Source organism: Mizuhopecten yessoensis, unplaced genomic scaffold (genome assembly GCF_002113885.1).
Source record: "Mizuhopecten yessoensis strain PY_sf001 unplaced genomic scaffold, ASM211388v2 scaffold523, whole genome shotgun sequence".
In the NCBI taxonomy this organism is placed as follows: domain Eukaryota; kingdom Metazoa; phylum Mollusca; class Bivalvia; order Pectinida; family Pectinidae; genus Mizuhopecten; species Mizuhopecten yessoensis.
Genome location: NW_018403589.1, coordinates 1,630,876 through 1,643,438, shown reverse-complemented (window position 1 = coordinate 1,643,438; position 12,563 = coordinate 1,630,876). Strand labels below are relative to the sequence as shown.

At 35.9% G+C, this 12,563-nt stretch overlaps 1 protein-coding gene across 1 annotated transcript; it reads right to left on the bottom strand.

Moving 5' to 3' along the window:
• Nucleotides 1-255: 255 nt before the first annotated feature.
• On the bottom strand, nt 256-11,553 carry LOC110450039. Its single transcript, XM_021497264.1, has 8 exons — nt 11,492-11,553; nt 7,478-7,584; nt 5,445-5,644; nt 3,883-4,029; nt 3,429-3,573; nt 1,457-1,684; nt 968-1,150; nt 256-476 (listed from the first exon to the last, which is right to left on the bottom strand). The coding sequence occupies exons 2-8, from the start codon at nt 7,533-7,535 to the stop codon at nt 283-285; spliced, it is 1,155 nt and encodes a 384-aa protein (XP_021352939.1). The 5' UTR covers nt 7,536-7,584; nt 11,492-11,553; the 3' UTR covers nt 256-282.
• Between the last annotated feature and the right edge of the window lie 1,010 nt (nt 11,554-12,563).

Here is a 12,563-nt window from a genome sequence, read left to right as displayed (position 1 = left end):
TACAGGGTAATCAAAGAAAAAAAGAATGAGAGTTCTACGGCCGGAAATAGAAAAAAAGAATGAGAGTTCTATGGCCGGAAATAGAAAAAAAATCAAGCACTGCCCAACCACGTACTCATTTATAGCTGAGTAGACTAGAACAAGCGGAGTAAAGTATCTTGCTCAAGGAAATAACACAATGCCGTGCCGTGCCGTGCCGTGCCGTGCCGTGCCGTGCCTCGAACCCGCAACCCTCGGTCACCAGCCCGGCGTCATACCACTAGAATACCGCGCCTCCATTTTCTAATATCCACATATAAAAAACAGCGGCAGCGTGCAGTTGACACTGGATAGACCGCTCTGTGTCAACATGACACAGTGACCTTGTGCGGGGTCAGGGTTCGGAGGTGACCACAGTGTTGAGTCGATGACGTAACCATCACTGTCCTGCCACTGCGTTGTGTACTGTCCGGAGACGTAGAATCGAAAATCTTGTTCTACAATAATAAATAAACGAATCGTTGTGTATACTATTATTCTTTATAAGAAGTGTTTATAATTACATATTTCAAAACCCCATCGAAGAGGATTGGCTTTACCTTTCATAGGAGAGGGATATTGATCGCCCGTATTGAAAGATACACCTACTTTCTTGATTAAACTGCGTTTGAAGTCTTTATGACGTAAATTTTGACAGCTTCGGGCTCAGGGATGGGCTTTACGTACAGCAATCACTCGTAAAGAATAATAATTTGATTATGCTGTATGCTTTGCTTGTGTTTTGTTTATATGTCGTATTATCTTGTTTTGATGAGGCAATCGAGCTGAAATTGACAAAATCATTGGCAACACGCCCTCATCTGACATGAACATTAATTGTTCGAGTGAGAGGTGATGAAGGACAAAAATCAAAAACATTTATGTTATTATTCATGCTGTTCTGAAGTGTACTTCCATGAAATATTCCAAAAGATTCATAAGTTCTTACTTAAAATGTTGTTTTCTTGTATTTCAGTTTGTAGGATAGTTAGACGGTCCAGTGTTTCAACCTTCACCAGCCAGGCATCCTGGGAGACACACGACTCTGAGGCATTGACTTGGTTCTTTCTCAGCTCAATCACTTTGTAGGAGAAGTTTCCAGCATCGACATGCTTGTATCCCCGATTGTACACTTCACCAACGGTAATAAGAGAATGATCAACAATGACTAAAATATTGAATAAAAATTCGACAGATATTACATTTGACAAATATGAATGAGTATTATCCAGGAGAAGTATAAACAAAACAATTCATAAAAAGGGCTGTATTTGATTTTCTTCTTATTGAGGGTTCAACGTTCCCACTTTTGATTATTTGTTTCAAAGTATTCTTTCCAGAGGATTATTTACATACTTACGGCTGATAGTGCAACGAGAAGGTACGAGGCAACAATTGCCAGTTTGTAGATTGTATAATACACAGCAAAATGAGTTACCTGTGTTGTAGTAGTAAGGAATTTCATGTCTAGAGTAAGACGTTTTCCTGATTGAGGTATATCCGTGACAATTTTGGGTCGTCGCGTCGAACCTGAAGGACACACAGCCAGTCTGTCTGTGACAGGCGATACCACAGTGATGGGCGGAGGGGTCAGGTGGCTGTAGGCTGATGGGCTGACCCAAGGTCGACATAGATCGTAGGGAGGCTAGGGCGAATCGACTCAACACTGTAATCAACATATACATAGAAAAAACATGTAATACCGCTATCTCAATATAACTTGTATTTTCTGTTTTTAATTTTAAATGGAGAAGGGTAACATGAATATCTCGCAAAAGGAAACAATTTGTTTTGAGATTTATGCAAAGCAAAGATAAACGGAAAAAAAGGATGGTTTCGCGAGATCAGGATTTGATTGGTAGTAGCGGATCCAAAGTGGTTTCTAGGGCTTTAGAATACGTAACAAACTGAAAATTTAAAATCAAATTATAGACATATTTTACTCAATTAGAAACCCATCAAGAAATTGGGAAACCACAAGGCCAGTGTCTAGATCCGACTGTGCTTTGGAAGCCATCGTTGATCAAATAAAATATAGAGTAAGCTTAGATGAGGATACTCAGTGAAGTTTTATCAATGCAACTGTCACTTACAATAGCACGTATAATTTCTAAACATTTTCTTCATGTTGGTAAGTATGGATTTTGAAAAAGTTCTTGTTACAGTGTACACAACCAATAATTGTTTCTAAGTGACGTTTCGATGACTAGTACGGTATATGTACTCTGTCACCTTCATCAGACAAATGAACAGTGAAGCGTATGTACACAAATGTGAAAAATGTGTACGAGTTGTCCTGTCAACAAATCGATGTGGTTCGGCTACACTGTAAGCCTATGTACAATAAGTTGTTATATATGTACCGAAATGACTCGTCGAATCAGCAACGCTTTGTTTAATACTTGGTCATTGATGGGAAGAACAAGAAAAGGTCAATCAAGGATAAGAACAAAACCCAAGGTCAGGTGGTCATCCCGTATATAAAAGGTATATCCGAAACCATCAAGAGTGTATATCGCGATCATGGCATAGCAACAGTCATGAAACCCCACAAGACGCTTCGTAATATCCTAGTACACCATAAGGATAAAACACCTAAAGAAAACGTCACAGAATGCGTATACTAAATCGGATGCAACCTGTGACGCATCGTATATTGGAGAGACTGGAAGGCGATTTGGGGTCCGCCTTTGTAAACACCGGAGAGAAGGAAACCCAAGAAGGAAATAACTTCACCAAATCAGAAAGGAAGCAGTCGGAGAACCAGATAAATAAATCGGCAATCACAGATCATGCCATACATAAAAATAATGTGATTGACTGGGATAACTCCAAAGTATTGGACAGAGAGAGCAATCTGTTCAAGCGACAAATATAGAAAGCCATCTGGATAAGCCGAAGTAGGTCAGTTCTAAATCGAGATGAGGGGGCTCACATACTCTCGTACATCTATGACCAAGTATTAAACAGAGCGTAGCTGAATCGAGTCATTTCGGTACATATATAACAACTAATTGTACATCCGCTTACATCGTAGCCGAATCGATATTGACTTGTGGATAACTCGTACACATTTTACTTTGTTTATATACGTTTCACTGGTCATTTGTCTGATGAAGATGACAGAGTACATACCGTACTAGTTATCGAAACGTCACATAGAAACATTTATTGGTTGTGAAACAAGAATCTTTTCAAAAGCCCGTACTATTATTCACCACACAATTTTCTTCTTATTATAACATTAAATTGCCTGACGCAAATCAGGAAGCCAAAGATATAACAGCAGGTGAAAGAATTTCCCACTAAAGCGCATTTTGAAATAATCTGTATCAATTGAGTTTATTTTTCATTATTTAATAAATATAATTATACATAACAAATTTGCTAATAAAAAAGAAATATATTACCCATAGGTTTACATCCGCCAAGGTCAAACCTTAGACAAGGACGACTTAGCCACGTCCTAGCATTGACCCGGAAGTACTTGGCTGTGATGTGGGGATTGATGATACGTCTAACAACAGTGTTGCGGTCCGTATTGCCAGTAAACAACTGTAATCAAATTATATGTGTGAACGATATTGGTATAACAACAACCATCGCTTAATATGTTAATAACAATATTATGATACCAACAATTAGTGATATGGGTATATGATAGTGTTATGATAACAAATATAACTGTAATATGATGTTATAATAGTGTTATGATAAAATAAATTACTAATATGTGTATAAGAAAGTGTTATTATAACAATATAACTGATTTAACGATATTAAGTCAGCAGAAAAAGGCACATGTTGTCTATTTAAGCGGAGCAATAATTTGTCATCAGTTACATTCTCCGAATTCTACATTACCTCAGGGTTGTTGTCCGAGGACATCACCCTTGTCCAGGTAACATTGTCCATACTGTATAATAGGTAGAATGTCTTCACCCATTGTGAATAGTCACCACGACCTTGTATTGACACGGAATCTACTGTCGCTTCGGTTTCAAATTCTACCTGTATAAAAGTCCATATAAATAATGTTGAGAAGATCCAAATAATTTTCCTATGGTTATGTCAGAAAACAATGTGTTTCCTCGTCATGGTCTGTAAACCCTAAAACATTTCATGTATGGAAACAGAACTTGACTTGCTATATAACCATGAAAACTAATTTTCAATTCAATGTTTTTGATGTCACAATTAATTTAACATAATAAATGAAGCCACAGTACTACTTCAATACAACTTAATGCCACTTTCCATATGTTCTCTACACACAGTTTATTGAGATAACATATATATACACTATACACTCCTTCTATAAGACCAATATATCATATCTTTACATCTTAAAGATCTTTTAAATTGATTAACATGTTTTGTTTATATCACCAATGACATATTAACATTTATTAGTCTTTCAATGAAATTCCATTTTTGAATTATCGTATTCTGTTTTTTAAGATGAGTATGTATTTAATCCACCCTCTTCTACTATTCTATAAAAATATGTGTATGAAAACTTTTTATATATTTATGAAAAAAGAAACACTGTAATAATTCTTTCCAAACACTCGTTTTAAATAGAAAAACGGACCTCATTACAAACTAGGAATGTTTTATTTTTATTTTCATGAGGTCTTTTCTTTCCAAAAAAGACAAGTGGATACTCAGATATATGGTTATGAACTAATTCGTTGCAGAGTTTTGTGAAAACAGGACACCAAGATGAAATATAAGGATAACTATTCGATTTTTATCTATCGACCATTGCATGGCATAATTGTAATTGAAGCTAAAAAGTTGATGCTTATCTCGTTTTGGTTCGTCGAATTTGCCAATACTAGTGTATATCACGAGTAATTGAGAAGGCAAATTACTAATTATTACGGTATTTTTTGGCTTATTGACGTTGTGCATATTATAATCAATACTTGTATATACTGGCAAAATACAAAGAAAATATCGGTTTATATGTCATTAGTTATAATTGCATGTTTCGGTTCATGGAATTTGTTCATTAAGTGCAAATATACTTGATTGTTTCGGTCCAATCATTTTGTCAATTATTGAATATAATAATAATAATAATAATAGTATACAGCATTTATATAGCGCCCTATATCATTTGTAAAATTACTCTAAAGCGCTTTACAACATATGGATAATAGTAATGATTATAATTGTGAAAACAAAAAACAAATGACTTTTATACATTTAAGCAAGCAATGTGCACATAATTGAACAAATGAAAGGGTGGTATTTACATGACGTCTTTGCAAAGATTCTAAAATGCTGACGTGAAGTGGTGAGTTTTGATGTCCCTCTTGAATTTGGCCAGGGTATTTGACTTTCTAATAGCAGATGGTAAGCTATTTACACCAAGTGTTACATTACATCCAATACGCAAATTGTTAAAACTAGTTTACTTGTATATAGGATTCCTCGTTTATGTGATTGGTACACCATCCAGAACTGCTGTCGAGATTGGGTCTTTCAAAATACAGTCGAGCATTATCAGGACTAAAGTCGTCTTGTCCCGAAAAGGAACTAGATGCCGTAAACGCTTCGTTCGGAACACCAGAAAAACCAGACAGAAGGTATTCAGAACACCACATCTTGTCCGTCTCTATGAGAAAAGGAGAAAACATCCAATGTTTAAATTTGATATATGCATGATCAACACAAGGATAATACTTGTTCCGTTTTATGTTCTTTAATGAAGATTTGTGATTAAAATCTTCCAAAAAATATTATATCATTTTAAAATACAGAGCTAAAATAGAATCTAAAATCTTATCATCATTGTCTCGTCTATTGAAACAAGGCAGCTATAGACACGCGTTCTGTTAAGTTACTTGGATATCTTCACGAAAAGCTACTGGTCATGTTTGGCAGGAAACAGGGATGGCTTCAAGATCAGTTACTAGTCTCAACTGCCATTTTCTGGTGGGGAACAGGGATGTCTTCAAGATCAGTTACTTGCCATTGAAGGTCGTGTTCTTGTTTAGACAAGGGCTGGCTTCAAGATCAGTTTCTGGTCATAAACATCTTGTTTTGGTGCGGAACAAGGATGTCTTCAAGATAAGTTGCTGGTCACAAAAGACATGTTAACTTGAAGACCATAGATGGCGTCGAGATAATCTACTAGCCACAAAAGTCATCTTCTTGTTGGTAACTGGGATGGCTTCAAATAACGTTACTGATCATAAAAAGGCATGTTCTGGTGGGTGTTTTTTTTATTGCTTTTAGATAAGTCACTGGTCACAAGAGTCATGTTCTGGTGACGAAACAATAATGTTCTAGTGGGGAACAGGGATGGCTTTAAGATAAGTCACTGGTCACAAGAGTCATGTTCTGGTGGGAAATAATATATTCTAATGGGGAACAGGGATGGCTTCGAGATAAGTCACTGGTCACAAGAGTCATGTTCTGGTGGGAAACAATAATGTTCTAGTGGGGAACAAGGATGGCTTTAAGATAAGTCACAAGAGTCATGTTCTGGTGGGAAACAATAATGTTCTAGTGGGGAACAGGGATGGCTTCGAGATAAGTCACTGGTCACAAGAGTCATGTTCTGGTGGGAAACAATAATGTTCTAGTGGAGAACATGGATGGCTTCGAGATAAACCACTGGTCACAAGAGTCATGTTATGGTGGGAAACAATAATGTTCTAGTGGGGAACAGGGATGGCTTCGAGATAAGTCACGGGTCACAAGAGTCATGTTCCGGTGGAAATCAATAATATTATAGTGGGGAACAGGGATGGTTTCGATATAAGTCACTGGTCACAAGAGTCATGTTATGGTGGGAAACAATAATGTTCTAGTGGGGAACAGGGATGGCTTCGAGATAAGTCACGGGTCACAAGAGTCATGTTCCGGTGGAAATCAATACTATTATAGTGGGGAACAGGGATGGTGTCGATATAAGTCACTGGTCATAAGAGTCATGTTCTGGTGGGAAACAATAATGTTCTAGTGGGGAACAGGGATGGCTTCGAGATAAGTCACTGGTCACAAAAGACATGTTCTGGTGGGGAACAGGGATGGCTTCAAGATATGTTTCTGGTCACAAAGTCATACTCTGGTTGATAACAGAGATGAATTCAAGATAAGTAACTGGTCGAAAGTCACATTTGGTGGTTAACTGGGTCGGTTTCTAGATATGTAACTGCTTAAAATAGTCATATTCTGCAAGGGATGGCTTCAAGATCTGAAACTGGTTACAAAAGTCATGTTCTGTTCGGGCCCATGACTGGCTTCAAGATAATTTACTGGTCACAAAGTCACGTTCTAGATTGTAACAGGGATGAGTGACAACATTTTTCTTTTTACATATACGTCACTGGTCAACAGAAGCACTGGTCACTTAAAACACGCCAGATACGTCACTGGTAACAAACGATACGCTCTGTTGGGTATTATGGGTAAGTGAATTCATAGTCTCTTTCCTACATACCTGAAACTGGAAAGTTAAACAGGAAGCTTGTTACTACAATCAGGAAAGATGGGTGCATCGTCGTTATTAGTTTGATGTACTGCAGACGTTTTCTTGTCGATTCTGTTCTTATAACGGAAAAAACACATAAGTCCAATTTGTTCAGATGTTTGAAATAATCTGAAAATTAACGACATAATTACCAATCTTATAGATATTTGCTCTCGTAGAAGTAATACAAACTAAGTAAGATAAGATAAGTATTTTGAATAAGTTTCTAAAGCATTGAGTAACTGAGGTTAATTAAAAAACTAACGATACATTAATTTGTTTAAACAGTAAGTTTTGATTTATTAAAATGATAAGCAAACTTGGTTTAAAGCAACCGTTATTCTTTTCAATCACAATATATTTTGAATTGTTCTACATGTTAATTTCATGTTTCTATCAAATAATAATAAAAGTCAAATGTAAAAAGTTCAGGGAGGTTAAAATGATTATATAAACATTGATTTTCTCTTTAGCTCACTTCCGTACTTTCAGTTGGAGTCGTAATTGTCTTTTTGTTACACAAACATATATCAAACCATAGATACCACGCTCAATAACATATATCAAACCATAGAGACCACGCTCAAAAACATATATTAAACCATAGAGACCACGCTCAATAACATATATCTCAGTTGGAGTCGTAATTGTCTTTTTGTTACACAAACATATACCAAACCATAGATACCACGCTCAATAACATATATCAAACCATAGAGACCACGCTCAATAACATAAATCAAACCATAGAGACCACACTCAATAACATATATCAAATCATAGAGACCACGCTCAATAACATATATCAAACATAGAGACCACACTCAGTAACATATATCAAACCATAGAGACCACGCTCAAAAACATATATTAAACCATAGAGACCACTCTCAATAGCATATATCAAACCATAGAGACCACGCTCAAAAACATATATTAAACCATAGAGACCACGCTCAATAACATATATCAAACCACACACTCAATAACATATATCAAACCATGGAGACCACGCTCAATAACATATATCAAATCATAGAGACCACGCTCAATAAAATATATCAAACCATAGAGACCACGCTCAAAAACATATATTAAACCATAGAGACCACACTCAATAAAATATATCAAACCATAGAGACCACGCTCAATAACATTTATCAAACCATTGAGACCACGCTCAATAACATATATCAAATCATAGAGACCACGCTCAATAACATTTATCAAACCATAGAGACCACGCTCAATAACATAAATCAAACCATAGAGACCACACTCAATAACATAAAGACCACGCTCAAAAACATATATTAAACCATAGAGACCATCCTCAATAACATATATCAAACCATAGAGCCCACGCTCAATAACATATATCAAACCACACACTCAATAACATATATCAAACCATGGAGACCACACTCAATAACATATATCATACCATAGAGACCACACTCAATAACATAAATCAAACCATAGAGACCACCCCCAATAACATATATCAAACCATAGAGACTACACTCAGTAACATATATCAAATTATAGGGGCCACGCCCAATAACATATATCAAACCATAGAGACCACACTCAGTAACATATATCAAATTATAGAGACCACGCCCAATAACATATATCAAACCATGGAGACCACACTCAATAACATATATCAAACCATAGAGACCACGCTCAATAACATATATCAAACCATAGAGACCACACTCCCCCACATATATCAAACCATAGAGACCACGCTCAATAACATATATCAAACCATAGAGACCACGCTCAATAACATATATCAAACCATAGAGACCACACTAAGTAACATATATCAAACCATAGAGACCACACTCAGTAACATATATCAAACCATAGAGACCACACTTAATAACATATATCAAACCATAGAGACCACACTTAATAACATATATCAAACCATAGAGACCACACTTAATAACATATATCAAACCATAGAGACCACTCTCAATTAACATATATCAAACCATAGAGACCACACTTAATAACATATATCAAACCATAGAGACCACACTAATTAACATATATCAAACCATAGAGACCACACTTAATAACATATATCAAACCATAGAGACCACTCTCCCCTAACATATATCAAACCATAGAGACCACACTACGTAACATATATCAAACCATAGAGACCACACTTAATAACATATATCAAACCATAGAGACCACTCTCCCCTAACATATATCAAACCATAGAGACCACACTTAATAACATATATCAAACCATAGAGACCACACTACGTAACATATATCAAACCATAGAGACCACACTTAAAAACATATATCAAACCATAGAGACCACGCTCAAAAACATATATTAAACCATAGAGACCACACTCAATAACATAAAGACCACGCTCAAAAACATATATTAAACCATAGAGACCATACTCAATAACATATATCAAACCATAGAGACCACACTTAATAACATATATCAAACCATAGAGACCACTCTCAATAACATATATCAAACCATAGAGACCACTCTCCCCTAACATATATCAAACCATAGAGACCACACTAATTAACATATATCAAACCATAGAGACCACACTACGTAACATATATCAAACCATAGAGACCACACTACGTAACATATATCAAACCATAGAGACCACACTTAATAACATATATCAAACCATAGAGACCACACTAAGTAACATATATCAACCATAGAGACCACACTCAGTAACATATATCAAACCATAGAAACCACGCTCAATAACATATATCAAACCATAGAGCCCACTCTCAATAACATATATCAAACCATAGAGACACTCAATAACATATATCAAACCATAGATACCACACTCAATAACATATATCAAACCATAGAGACCATGCTCAATAACATATATCAAACCATAGAGAACACGCTCAATAACATATATCAAACCATAGAGACCACACTTAATAACATATATCAAACCATAGAGACCACTCTCAATAACATATATCAAACCATAGAGACCATGCTCAATAACATATATCAAACCATAGAGAACACGCTCAATAACATATATCAAACCATAGAGACACTCAATAACATATATCAAACCATAGAGCCCACACTCAGTAACATATATCAAACCATAGAGACCACACTTAATAACATATATCAAACCATAGAGACCACATTCATTAACATATATCAAACCATGGAGACCACACTCAATAACATATATCAAATCATAGAGACCACGCTCAATAACATTTATCAAACCATAGAGACCACACTCAATAACATATATCAAACCATAGAGACCACACTCAATAACATATATCAAACCATAGAGACCACGCTCAAAAACATATATCAAACCATAGAGACCACGCTCAATAACATATATCAAACATAGAGACCACTCTCAATAACATATATCAAACCATAGAGACCACGCTCAATAACATTTACGATATTGGATGTTTCAAATCCAGTTCAAATTCAGTTCAAATTCAGTGGTTCAAATATGTATGTGCAATATTTTTAACAGAGACGGGACTACTGTAATTCCTATCATAAGTAAACTGTTCGTTAAACAGTTTCTCCTCCCTAAGAATTCAAAACAATTGATTTAATCGATTCTTTTATCATTTACACGTACAGTGGCATCAGAAATTTTATATATCAAAGATATTCTGTCAGAGCTTTGGACAATGTTTGTATTTTTAATATCCATAAGGACATTCCTTGGGAAAGTGCCTCCTTATAATGAAAAAAATACAAATAGACAAAGGGAAATCCGTTTTATACTGGGCGCGCACTTGTTTAAGATGAATCCATTCATTAAGTAAATGACAATGGAGAGTCCTTGGGGACAAGCATGCCCATCAACACCTCGTTAATAATTACAGAGAAATCAATTTGCAAATATAATTGTGCTTGACACAGAATGTATCACCAATTACTGTTCATTTAGTGTGACTTACCTTGAAGAATGATCTAGTTTAGAGGATTTAGACAGTGGGAAACACGACACAGCGTTTGTCTGTTACAGTCTCTAGACGCCCTGCAGCTTGACTATGTGGAATTGACACTCCACATCACTGACTGCCAGGGAGAGTATCTACGACTCCTTTAGTAATGCCTTGGGAAAGCCAGCATATGTGTATAAGGATACGAATACGGATGTATTGATCTAAAGGTTAATCAACAGTATTCAAACATAGGTTCATTATTCATTGAAAACTATGAATAAAAAAAGTGACGCCAACTCGCTAACTGTGTTGCGTTTTACTTATCTCGGCTTGCCATCAAAATTTGTTTTATTGTTAACAGATATATAGATGACAATACAACCAATACGTATTATGCCTTCACATCTTCACAAGATGGTTATCAATACACCATCAGTTGTGCTGCGATAATCCCCGATCTGTCAAGCTTGCAAACACGAGCAAATTACATCGGGTCAACATGAAAACTCTTTAAATACATAACGGACACAGTGGTGATGTAGTACACACGATAAGAATTTCTACATCCCCCATCCTTTAGAGCCTCGAACTTATACACACTTCGTTGTAAACTTGAAAGTCTCCATACATGTATACATACTCTTCCTTTACCTCTCCAATTAGTTTTTAACGTAACAAAACACTGATACAATCTGACAATAGAAAAACATACCAAAAACCTACAACTGCAAACTTAATACAGAATATGTATTCTTTTATCTTCATCGTTTTGGCATGGAATTCGTTTGGTTTGCTTGAGTTGTACGCCCTATTTACAGCCCAGGATTTTGGCGTCGAACATGTGACCCGGTAGTGGAGGACTAGTGATTGTAGATGATTAGACGCCTAAACCACTCGGCCCCCGTTTAAAGCTTATATTATCCTGTTGACATTTTCCTATGATTATGCAAAGAAGTGATATTACAAAAGCATTCTCATTGCATTAAGCAAAAACTGTTGACGAACATCTTAATTAATATCTGTTGCTTCTATACATCGCACAGATACACTCGTCAATGTCATAAAGAAACGTCTAAACCGTTAC